This window comes from Chrysemys picta, chromosome 18 (genome assembly GCF_011386835.1).
Source record: "Chrysemys picta bellii isolate R12L10 chromosome 18, ASM1138683v2, whole genome shotgun sequence".
Taxonomy (NCBI): domain Eukaryota; kingdom Metazoa; phylum Chordata; order Testudines; family Emydidae; genus Chrysemys; species Chrysemys picta.
In genome coordinates, this window is record NC_088808.1 from 8,439,202 (window position 1) to 8,451,861 (window position 12,660).

The 12,660-nt window shown below is 52.7% G+C and overlaps 1 protein-coding gene across 2 annotated transcripts in view; it reads left to right on the forward strand.

Moving 5' to 3' along the window:
- Window positions 1-12,660, forward strand: part of STXBP1 (syntaxin binding protein 1) — a 68,280-nt gene that overhangs the window by 24,247 nt on the left and 31,373 nt on the right. For both annotated transcript variants that reach the window (XM_008174345.4, XM_008174346.4), the window contains exons 2-5: window positions 5,409-5,458; window positions 6,066-6,147; window positions 9,499-9,575; window positions 10,611-10,689. In XM_008174345.4, coding sequence (XP_008172567.1) covers window positions 5,409-5,458; window positions 6,066-6,147; window positions 9,499-9,575; window positions 10,611-10,689 — 288 coding nt within the window. The remainder of the gene's footprint in view (window positions 1-5,408; window positions 5,459-6,065; window positions 6,148-9,498; window positions 9,576-10,610; window positions 10,690-12,660) is intronic.

Sequence of the window (12,660 nt, forward strand, 5' to 3'; positions counted from 1 at the left end):
GGCTGTACCGGTACTGCCCCCAACCCCGTCCTCCGGCGGGGCTGTACCGGTACCGCCCCCAACTCTGCCCTCCAGTGCGGCTGTACCGGTACTGCCCCCATCCCCGTCCTCCGGCACGGCTGTACCAGTACCGCCCCCAACCCCGTCCTCCGGCGCGGCTGTACCGGTACCGCCCCGAACCCCGTCCTCCGGCGCGGCTGTACCGGTACCGCCCCCAACCCCGTCCTCCAGCACGGCTGTACCGGTACCGCCCCCAACCCCGTCCTCCGGCGCGGCTGTACCGGTACCGCCCCCAGCCCTGTCCTCCGGCATGGCTGTACCGGTACCGCCCCCAACCCTGTCCTCCGGCACGGCTGTACCGGTACCGCCCCCAGCCCTGTCCTCTGGCGCGTCTGTACCAGTACCGCCCCCAACCCTGTCCTCTGGCGCGGCTGTACCGGTACCGCCTCCAACCCTGTTCTCCGGCGGGGCTGTACAGACTGCATCCCAGACTGGAGACGCAGCTGCGTGGAAAGGCTGGGGGTGATACAGCCGCGCCGGAAGAGCTGCCAGCATGGGGCTGCCTGGTGGCCCCACGTTCTGCTCCTTTCACCATTGTGGTTCCCAGTGCAGCAGGAGGACAGAGCCCCTCCCCCCCCAAGGTAATATGGGACCGGGAGAGCGTGGGGCCCCCGGGCTAGGGCAAGGAGTCACATGGAGGAGTCACATGGGGGGGGGTCACTTAGGGAGGTCACATGCCCCCCTTTAGCTGGTGCCCCCCTTTGTGTCCCTCCCACGAGTCGCTCTGCTCTTGTGCTGCACTGGGCCTCGTTCTCCTGGCTGCAAGAGGAGCAAATAGGGGAGATCCTTGCGCACGCCGTGCTGCACCGTGCAGTAGCTGCTATGCAAAGCGCCATGCATGTTCATGACTGTTTGCACTGTGATTTGGGGGTACCTCTCTTCTCAGACCAGGCTCTGGCCGCCCTGACCGAGGCTATCCATGAGGTGTGCTTCTGGACCCGATGATCAGACTGTTTGGCTCTGAGCTCCATCCCTTCCATGTGACTCTCTGAGACACTTGGTGGATAAGTCTCTTACTAGCAGCAGCAGGAGGGCGGTGGCTAGGAGGTGGATCTAACATACTTTTTGGAAAGCTGGGGAGGCACAAAGAGGGTGTGTGGCTAGAGCAAATTAGAAAACTGCCCAGCCTGGGGGCGGGTTGTAGTGGAATGGACTGGAGAGAAGTCCCATCCGGTCATAAACACCTGGACTGGACAAGGTTCTCTAGTCCGTTCTCAAGGATGGTTCTTTCCGTATGTCTCGTCCAGCCTCAACTGACTCGCTTCCACCTCTTCCATTGGAGGAGAGGATAAGGCCCAAGAAGTTTCACCGGTGGCACATATTCCCTCAGCTCAAACTTGTGTGTAAAGTTATCGCCCCTTGGAGCACCCTAAACAATTCCTCTGTCCCCAGCCTTCATGCTCCCGCTAGAGCCCGTCCCTCTCAATCATCGTTAAGGTCACCGGCGATAAAGAAAAATTCACAGAGGCCTGTGAGCTGTCTGTGACTTTATCAGTCCGCGGCGGCGGGGAGCTCTGGGGTACCCTCCTCCCGCAGCAGCTTGGAGCTCAGGGGCTCTGCTGCTCAGGCGGTGGGGGTACCCCACAGCTCCCGACTGCCCCAGTCAGAGGGGGGACCCTGCAGCTCCCAGCCGCCATGGGCTGAAGTCACAGAGGTCTCTGGAAGTCATGGATTCCGTGACTTCCGCGACCTCCGTGACCAAATCGTCGCCTTCATCATCATCCACTCACGCTCTCTCTGTATGATCATAACAGGCGTGCAAAGGCAAGTCAGGCCATAGGGCTAAGGTAGAACCCAGAGCAACCTGGGATGGGACGGGCCTGAAAGGTCCGTTGCTGCCGGCCCTCCTTAGCCCTAGAGCTTGGACTAGTGGCGGGAGCCAAGATGCTCCAACGGTGAAAGTGGAGTGAGCCGGGCGTGCGAGGGACCGTGTGATGTTGTCGCCTCTGGTTGTGTAAGACAGACCTAAATGGGAGGTGAAATGCGATTGCTAAGGATTATAAGGGAATGGCTCAAGCTGCTTGGTTCTTGTTTCTAAAAGAGGCTCTAAATCCTTTGTTGTTTTCTTCGTGCGTTGGATTAGAAAGCTCCAGTCGAGCGGGCCGGCTGAGCAGCGCCCAGGGCTGCGCCCACGGAGTGGCCGGCTTGGAGGCTTTTGCTACTCGAGCGTTTGCACAGAGCAGGCCTCAGCTGGGTTTGAATTCTGTCTGCTTGGTTTAAAAGTGAAAAGAGGACGAGGGAAATCCAGTGCCTGAAGAATACTGGAGTGCGGAAACTAGGGTTACCATACGTCCTCTTTTTCCCGGACATGTCCGGCTTTTCGGCAGTCAAACCCCCGTCCGGGGGGAATTGCCAAAAAGCCGAACATGTCCGGGAAAATGGCAACTCTGCTCCTCCCCTGACTCTTCGGCTCTGTTTAAGAGCCGAGCTGCCCGAGCGCTATGGGCTTCAGGTAGCCCCCTTGCCTCCGGACCCCAGCCACCAGCCGGGCACTTCCCCTCCCGGGCTCCGGCGGCGCAGGGTCCGGAGGCAGGGGGGCTGCCCAAAGCCGGTAGCGCTGGGGCAGCTCGGCTCTTAAACAGAGCCGAATAGTCAGGGGAGGAGCAGAGCCTCCAGCCGCAGCGGCTCTGCTCCTCCCCTGACTCTTCGGCTCTGTTTAAGAGCCGGGCATGGGGGCTGCCCGAAGCCTCTTAAACAGAGCCGGGCTGCCAGAGCACTACCGGCTTCGGGCAGCCCCCATGCCTCCGGACCCTGCGCCGCCGGAGCCTGGGAGAGGAAGTGCCCGGCTGGGGGCGCAGGGTCCGGAGGCAAGGGGGCTGCCCGAAGCCCAAGCGCTACCGGCTTCACGGTTTGCCGGGCAGCCTCCAGACCCTGCGCCCCGGCTGGGCGCTTCCCCTCCCGGACTCCAGCTGTGCTGGGGAAGCGCCGGCCGGGGGCGCAGGGTCTGGGGGCTGCCCGGCAAACCGTGAAGCCGGTAGCGCTCGGGCAGCCCTTTCCCCGTGGCTGGGAGTGGGAGTGAGGAGGGGGCGGAGTTAGGGGGAAGGGGCAGAGTTGGGGCGGGGCTGGGGTGGGGAAATGGGCGGGGCCAGGGCCCATGGAGGGTCCTCTTTTTTTATTTAATAGATATGGTAACCCTAGTGGAAACTCTGATCTGGCCACCTGCCCTCGAAGCCTGTGAAATCTCAGTCCCTGGAAGAGCCCCTCTTTGCCGAGCAACCACTTCCCACAATGGCAGAATTTTAGCAGCTGTTTTGGCTACTGCCGGTACCAGATTTTACTGTGTTTCGGTGAGTTCTTTCGCGTGGTCAGGGCAGTCCCCTCAGGACTGACACCAGGATAACTTTGGTTGCCCTCCTGATGTCACTATGAACTGGGCTATGAGCTTGCTGAGGGCTCTGGACTACCCAGCGTCACTTGGGACCTGCTGCAAAGCCCACCAAAGTCAATGGGCGTCTTTCCATTGGTTGGCAGCGACCGCCAGGGGCATGTTGTCTAACCCCCTGCCAAGACGCAGGATTTGTTGTGACTAAACCATCCAAGGCAGATGGCTCCAGCCTCCTTTTGGAAGCCTCCAGTGAAGGAGTTTCCACAACCTCCCTAGGCAATCTGCACCATTGTCCTACCGTCCTTATAGTTGGGAAGTTTTTCCTGAGATGGAATCTAGATCTGCTCTAGTTTGAACCTACTGCCTCTTCTCCTGCCCTCTGTGGCAAGAGAGAACAACTTTCCCCCATTGTTTTTATGGCAGCCTTTCAAGTGTTTGAAGAAGGACTCACAGTGAACTTCTGGGCATGACGCACAACCCCTCCATTCTCACAGACCAAATCCCCCCAGCTACCCCGCTCAGCCTTTCCCCATACAACCCCCACGCTAATGGAACGGACACTCCCCTCTTGCTGCCTCAGACTACCCCTGGTCAGAAAAACTCAGACAAAACACTCTTTTTGGAAGGGGGGATGAATTTGCTGATTTGTCAGAATCGAAATGTGACCTGGAGATGGTTTGATTTCAATGAAGTTCTGATGGGGCCTAGCCTGCCAGGGAGGTTGCCATCGGACACTGCCTGGTTTCCTGCCAGGTTGCCTGCCTGGCTCCTCACCAGCCCATCTGGCAGGTTGCTAGCGAGCTGGCAGCTCTGCAAATCCCGATTCCCGAGCTCCAATGCTCACAGCTCCATGGCAGTCGGGGCTTCCATGTCCCCTGGCTCTGGGTGCGGCCCATCAGGTGGATGACCTCAAAGTCAGGGAGAACAGGGCTCTGCAGCTTAGTGGACTACCTTGGAGCTGGGTTCCTCCAGCATCCACGGCTCTGGGGCTCCATTTCCTTTATGGGAGAATGTCAAACTTTTTTTGTTTCGGTCCAAATCAGAACAAAACCCGATTTCGCAATATCAAAATCCTCCATGAAATGGGATGATCTTTCTCTGCCCAGCTTTACCTGAGACCGAAAAGCTGCTCTTTGAATGCGGTGTGTGTGTGGGGGGGGGAGGAAGGGGAGTGGTGTCTCTCTATTACAATAATCCCCTGTCCCTTTCCTCTCTCTCCTGCTGTCTCGGTCAGGCTGCTTGTCCTGCTGACGTGGCATGTCCCACAGCAGCGTCTTTATGTTCCCACAATTTCAAAATAAATGACACTAGCGCTGTCCCCAGGAAAGGAGCACAAATCAAGTGCTGCTCATCGGCCCCTTGGACAGGATGGATGCAGATGCCCAGAGCGCTCGAATGGCCCTGCCCCAGGCTGCCTCTGGAATTGCCGTCAGCCAGCTCTTACCATGTGACTGATCCCAGGCACAGCAGTTAGAGGTCACAGCCTGGTTCAGAAGTGGTAGTAGGTCAGTTGGTGTAAGAAAGTCTCCAGTAGGCAATTCACTCCTTCTTCCATCCCTTCTGCTTGTCATTCACATGGACCCACTCACTGACAAGCAAATGCCATCCCCTTAGACACCACCTCTGGGTGGGGAGCACTTTAGAGGCAGTATCCTCCACTGAGTAGAGCACTGGAGTGGGACTGAGGAGACCTGGGTTCTATTCCCAACTCTGATACTAACCTGCTGGATGACCTTGGACAAGTCCACTTCCGTGCCTCTGTTTCCCCACCTGTAAAATGGGGATAATGGTACTGACCTCTTCTGTGAAGTGCTTTGAGCTCTGTAGATGAAGAAGCTGGGTATTATTATTATTATTATTATTCCCTGCATGCAAGCAGAGTATTGATCAGGAGTTGCAGTGCAGACCAACCTGGCACTGTTGCGGCCAAGGAGGATGAATCTAGGAGAGTAACGGGCTCAGCGCCCAGGACCCTCGGAAAGCTGGTGTGAACTAACATCCACCTTTTCTGTTCCTTTTGCAGAGATCATGCATGATGTCATCAGGAAGGTGAAGAAGAAGGGCGAGTGGAAGGTGAGTGGGGGACTACAGAGAGAGTTGGAAGGGGGCAGGCAGGACTATGGAGGAAGGGGTGGGGTTGGAAGTAGCCTGGGAGTTGCTGGCCTAGTGGAGGGCAATGAGGCAAGCTGGAGGAATGCTAAAAGTGCCAAACACGATGAGTAACGTGTAGCACCAGCCCTCCTGGGGATTCTGCTCTGGCTCCGTGCATCCCTCCTTCCAGCGCTGCAGGCAGTTTGCCATACGAGGATGGGGAGTCCAAAAGAAAATGGCTGAGGAAAAGAATGACACCTCTCCTGGCCCGTTTGCCAAACGAAGGACAGGACTAGCAGAAGGTGCTGCAGGGCATTGCGGTGGGCCATTGGCAGAGTTCTGTGGCAACCCAGAACCCAGCGTGAGTTTAACTCTAGGGAAAGCTGGGCGTGCTGCGTGGCGGCACTGAGATGCACTGGCAGAGCGGCGTGGCAGAGGCCTGCGTGTGGGCCCCTTCGCTATGCTGGGCCCAGTCAGGGTCACTTGACTGTCGGAAGCGCCGAATTACAGCAGGTGCCTCCTAATGCCTGATCCCCCCTTGGACTCAGTCGCTGCGCTTCCTGCTCACTCGGTGTCTCTTCCGCTCCAGGTGCTGGTGGTGGATCAGCTCAGCATGCGCATGCTCTCTTCCTGCTGTAAAATGACCGACATCATGACGGAGGGGATAACAAGTGAGTTCCATGCCCCCGACACTCCCATTCTGCTCCGGCTGCCATTGGGAGACAGGTGATCAGGAGGAGCTGGGAGACCAGCATCTTCCCATGGCAGCTTGTCTCACTCCATCCATTGCCCTCATTTTATTCTGAATCAGTTGCAGTACTTCCATCTGTCCGTCTGTCCCGGACAGGGCTCTGCCACTGGGCCACACCCAGTGAGAGAACATATCTCTCTTAGCCCCAGGCACACTGAAAATGTTCTTATACAGCTAGTGAGTTTCGAGCTTCATTTCTTCCCCAGATGGCCACTGTGCCCCTGAATAGATACACTGGGCTGACTAGGCCATTGTGACCCCTTAAGCCCAAGAGGCAAATGGATGGTGAGTTTCTCTTCCACTGAGCTATTGTTACCAAGGATATTTGCATGGCAATATTGCCCTCATTCCCACCGGGGTGGGGGGGGGCAGTATCACTCAGTTGTATGTCCACGTCTCAGTGTTTGTGGTGAGATTTTTCACACACTTCCCTGAATGACTCGCCTGGCTGGGATAGCATGAGGAGCTGTCTCTTGGTGGTATTTCAGTCCCTGGTTGCTGGAAATGCCACACTGAGCCCTGAAATGCCACACTGAGCCCTGACTTCATTGTATTTCAGCCCCATAAATAGCTCTCGGCGGAATTAAAAAAGCCAGCAGAAGAAAAATGTAATACACAGATATGGAGCCATTCAAGTGACTGGCGTTTGACCAAAGGATGCTGGGATTTATGGCATTTGCAACGCGACAAACATTGGATCTGGGACCTGATTTTCCTCTCCCAGCAAGTTTACACCAGGGGTAACTCCACTGACTTCAGTCTGGGTTTACACCAGGGCAAGTGAAAGCAGAACCAGAACTTCAGAGTGCAGGTGATGGCAAGAAGCTGTAGGAGCAAGTGGGACTCCCAGACAAACAAAGATCCTGTTATGGGAATGCCCCCAGAACAGCGACCAGAGAAGGGTCAGTACGTTCTGAACAGCACAGATTGGAAGCTAGTGGGTGCAGAGACTGCCCCTTCATCCTGTGCATGTACAGCGCCTAGCACAAAGAGGCTCTGACCTCCAGCAGAGGCTTCTAGGCAGGAGGGCAATGGAAATAATTGATAATAATGAAAGGCCAAATCCAATAGTCCTTACTGGGCCCATTGAGGCGAATGGAAATTTTGCCCAAGAAAGGACCAAGGACGTTATGACATTCAAGATCTACTGATCGATCCACCAGACTTCCTGGGGGATGTGGGGGGGAAGCTCCAGATTGGGGGGTTAGTTTGTTTTGTGGGCTGCAAAAGTCTTTTCAAGGAGATTCTTTCTGCTGTGACGTCTGACCATGGCTTGTTTTGATCTTGACAGAGTCATAGAAATGTAGGGCTGGAAGGGACCTTGAGAAGTCATCTAGTCCGGCCTCCTGTGCTGAGGCAGGATCTAGTAAATCTAGACCATCCCTGCCAGGTGTTTGTCCAGCCTGTTCTTAAAAACCTCCAATGATGGGGATTCTACAACCTCCCTTGGAAGCCTGTTCCTGAGCATAACTACCATGATCGTTTGAAAGGTTTTCCTAATATCGAACCTCAATCTCTCTTGCTGCAGATTAAGCCCATTGCTACTTGTCCTACCTTTACTTACAGGGCCTGATTCTCCTCTTGTACCACAGTGGCTCCATCAGCATGCAACTCCAGACTTACACCAGCATGAGGGGGAGGAGAATCGGAACCAGAGAGCAGTTGCCAGCTGCAATATATATTGGTCCTTATAAATCCTCAGCTGTAAATTGCCCCACCGTTCTATTGAGGTCAATGGAGCTATGACAACCTAGAACAGCCGAGGATCTGCCCCCAAGAACAGCAGGTTGTGGTCCAACCTTTGTTCAAATGGCACCAGGCCCTGAAGCTTGAGTGGTTCTTCAGAGGTTTGGGCTAGTACTACTTCCTGCCTCGTGATTTTATTTTTAATACAAAAAAATTGGATTTCATCACTAAATAGTCCACAGTTCCAGATCCTGATTTCCCCTGGGCTTCTGCCAGTGCTGAGGGTCATTTAATCGCAGAGGGTTGGAAGGATTGGGGTAGCTCACGTGGGAAAAGGAACTTCTACAGCTCAGCAATGCAGGAGGGTCTATGGAAGAGGTTGTTTTGCAAGGGACCATGTGGCTCGGGGGACTGGTAGCCAGATATAGAACTTTACCGTGCCACCGGAAATGGTCTTGCTGATTGAGAGAGTGTGTGAATTGATGCACAACTGCTCGTCCACTTTAAACATATTCTCGTGTGAAACACGGACCTGTTATCTACAGCACATTAAATAGCTTGACAGTTTCCATTTGTGACACCTATGACATCAAGAGGCAGGACCAGGTGTCCAGCATGTAAGTCTGGTTTGGGCAGTATCAAGGCTCATCTGATTTGCACCCTACTGAGATGGACTGGTCATGTAACCTGTATGTCTGGGACCCATCTCTCAAAACAAATTCTATATTCTGAATTAAGTTCTGGCTACAGTCTGTGTTGCGTGGCGGGCAGATGGAACACTTCAAAGATACTCTGAACAAAATGTGCACAAGAGGAACATTTCTTACTCGAGCTGCAAGTAACTCGACTTGCATGGTGCCACACCATAAGAGTGGTTGGCCACAACTTCGAGAAGAACCATCTGGAACAGCTCAAGCCCAGCACCACATATACAAACAACATGCAGGCCAATCAACACAACCAGTTGACCTTCCCTGGATAAGGATGAGGTTCCTTGAGGGGAGCTGGTACATCTGCCTCTGGCACAGTCTTGTGCATGAACGGAGGACTCCACTTTCCAGAGCATCTTTCACAAGTGTTATGGTTCAAGGGGAATAGTAATAAATACGTTTTAAAGGATGGAAAGAGCTATCACTAAAAAATCAACCCTTGGGGGAAAAAGGGGTTCTCCAGGACAGGTCCCAAAGCCTACAGTATCCCAGCTGTGATGCTCTGAGCAGTTCCGGTACAATAGAGTTGTGCTTTAAGGGGAATGGCTGTCTTGCAGAATGGAGCAATAAGCACCGTGGCCGCTGGAGGATACTGTCCCTTTGATCCTCTCCTTGGGGGCACTGTAGGAGCAAGCTAATGGCTGGGAACCTTTTTATTTGGGTGTTGGGAGGTTGGTGGAATCACAGCTCTTCTGTCATTGGGACTTGCCGTGTTGGTTAGGCGTGACCAAAAAGCAATGATTAGATAAGAGAATCCAGGTCACAGCGGTACAGATCTATACCCAATATATAGCTATATACAATGAAAATAGGGAGCCTATCTCCTGTCACCTGCTGGACCAATCCCCTGTGTCTTGGTTGTGTTTCTTGTGCAGTTGTGGAAGACATCAACAAGCGCCGAGAGCCGCTCCCCACCTTGGAGGCCGTGTACCTCATCACCCCATCTGATAAGGTGAATCTCCAGCATGGGAGGGTCTTGTACCAGGGTCTGGTGAAAGCTACTCATGTTTGGTTGTAGCATCTGTGCCTAATGGGGTAATTGTCAGTGCCAGGATAAGAATGGATGGCAAGGCACTTACAGCCATCAGCAATGATCATTAGAGCTGTGCAGAGGAAGGAAATTCAGTTTCACAAAAGATTTCAAGATTTTCTTGGTTTTTTTCCATTCCAATTTGGAACAAAGCCCCAAAATATCCCAATGCTCCGCGAAAGAAAATTCTGAGAAAAAAGCAGTTTTGGATAGATTGAAACATTTCATTTCAACAAAAACACGTAGTACAATACAAAAAAAAAAAAAACCCTCAAAACAAAAAGTTGTTACATAATGAAAAACCAAAATGTTTCATTCTGAAAATGTCAAAATGAGACATTTCAACATTTTTGGAATTCCCCTCCCCACCCCACCCCCAGTTTTTCTCCCAAATTGAAAATATGAAAATGTGCAGCCCAGGCCAGTTAAATTTCTAGCAGTGCTCAGCTGGAAACCTTGCACCGTTCGTTTTCTAACAGCAGTGCTGCGGGACTTCAGCGCTGTGAAATTTATCACAGCAGTTCCCAGCCAGGGTGTGAAGCAGCGTGAGCTTCTCTCAGATGCCTACTAGTGAGAACCTGTCCTCCCCTCCCCTTGTGTCTGTAAAATGGCAAGGTCTGGGGTGGAGATTTTCAAAGCCAGCCAGGGGATTTAGCCATACAACTGCCGTCAGAATGAATTAATCTCAACCTAGATCCTTGATCTTAACACTGCCCCAAAAGTTTCTTGGCACTTCAGCTCCTGACCGCATTGGACTGAAATTTACAATTGAGACCGTGTAAATATCTGTCTCCTAAGCTAATGGGTCAGAGCCAGTGGATGATTCCCTAGCAGGGCACACATTGTGATTATTGAGACCAGCCAATGCACCAGCTGGGTTAAGTGTCTAATGATGCTAATCCTGATTTGTGGTGTCCAGCCTCACGTTGGCTTTTTTTTTTTCTTTTTCTCCTGTAGTCTGTCCATTCACTCATCAATGACTTCAAGGATCCCCCTACTGCCAAGTACAGGGCTGCCCATGTCTTCTTCACTGACTGTAAGTACGCTGCCTCCATCCCTCTCCCTGCGTCTCTGATGGCTTGTAGTCTGGGCTCCTGACACACTGTGACTTCCATAATGCAAAGGAGCTGCAAGGCCATGGCAGGAAACAAGCAACACTTGCATGGAGATTTGCAGCAACCTTTGCCTGAGATCTGTAAAATGCCTTGAAGAAATCCTAGAAATCAAAGCTGGGGAAAGCCCTGTACATGAGTCCAATTCATCCCCCATCCTGTGCAAGGTTTTTCTCTCTCATATATGTGCAAAGGCTGTGTCTAGTCTGAGCTAAATGACTCATGCAATGGAGCTGTCACCAGTTCCTGCGGGAAACTATTGCACACTCTAAATAGGCCTTATTGTTAGGAAATCTTTCCTATGTTCAGCCTTCGCCCGCATTCATCCCCTTGCTCCTGATCATCCCCTCTCAGGGCAGGGATTTCTGGAAGGGGATATTTCTTCCAAGAGCCCTCTTCTAGCTGTTCAGGGCTAAATGCACTCCAGATATGTAACTCTACTGAAGTCAGTGGAGTTACACCAGTGATTAATTTAAGTCCCACAATCCTGATTCTCTGCCTGTTACCCCACAGTTACATTGGTGGGACTCCCTTGACTTCCCTGGAGTCACATTTGCGTAAAACTGGTGTACCAGAATGGTGCCTCGTGGCCCACATGCTTAAGGGCAGTGCTGCATTTTTGCACGGGACACTGTGGGTCATATTCTGCTCTGTTATACTGGTGTAGATCTGGAGCAGCCCCCCTGACGTCAGTACCGTCACTCTGACATTACACTCTGTCACGGAGATTAGAATGTGTCACCCCGGGGGGTCATTTCTTTGCACTGTTTCAGAAGAGAAGCTGGCGGGGGCATGGGTGAGTGGATTGCTGCTGAAGTTGTCCCCAGAGGCAAAGAGAACCCAGGTTGGAGCTAGTGCAGGGGACAGGAGATAGGTTTACAAAGGAGATTTTGGAGGCCATGTGGGTTTATACCCAGTGAATCATTTCGTAGCTGGGAAATTTCAAACAGAGCAAACAGCATTAAATAAAACGGTCTCAAACCAGGGTGCTCCGTTGGTCTGGTGAGTGACTTTGGAATGGGTGGGAAAAGTTGCAAAGACTTCCTCTGTCCATCCACAGTATAGTCAGCCACCTGCTCCCCTGGCTAGAGAGGACAGAACAACCTCCCAAAGGCATCAACACTTCAGGCCTGATTCAAAGCCCACTGAAGTCAATGGAAAGATTCCCATTGCTTCAGTGGGGTTTGGATCACTTCCTTTACTTGCTGCTGGTATTAACCTACGAGAGAGCATTGATTCCCTAAATGATGGGAATTCCTCCTCCCAACAGGTAATTTCAAGGATCCAGAGAAGGACATTTCACTTCCTCTCTCCTCTTCAAGTAACTGCTTTCCCATCTCTCCTCTCACCCTCTTGCCCTTCCCTGGAGTCTATCAAGGCAGGACTGAAGGCTCTGTGATTTTAGCTCAGTTCTGAGAAGTTCTGTTCCTGAGGGCCAGCTTGATCATTGACAGGGCCCCAAGGAAAGGTGCAGCCCCTCGCTGGCAGAGATTTGTTGCCCCACCAGTCTTTTGTCTGTTTTGATGGCAAGTTCTTTGAAGCAGGGGCTGTCTCTCACTTTGTGTTTGTACAGCGCCTAGCACAATAGGGCCCTGATCTCAACTGGGGCTTCCAGGCTCTACTGGCAGAACAATAGCCTAGCAGCGTAAGTACAGGTCTAAGCGGCAGGGGATCTGCAGTCATAGAATCATAGAATCTCAGGGTTGGAAGAGACCTCACAAGGTCATCTAGTCCAACCCCCTGCTCAAAGCAGGACCAATCCCCAACTAAATCATCCCAGTCAGGGCTTTGTCAAGCCTGACCTTAAAAACCTCGAAGGATGGAGATTCCACCACCTCCCTAGGTAACCCATTCCAGTGCTTCACCACCCTCCTCGTAAAAAAGTTTTTCCTAAT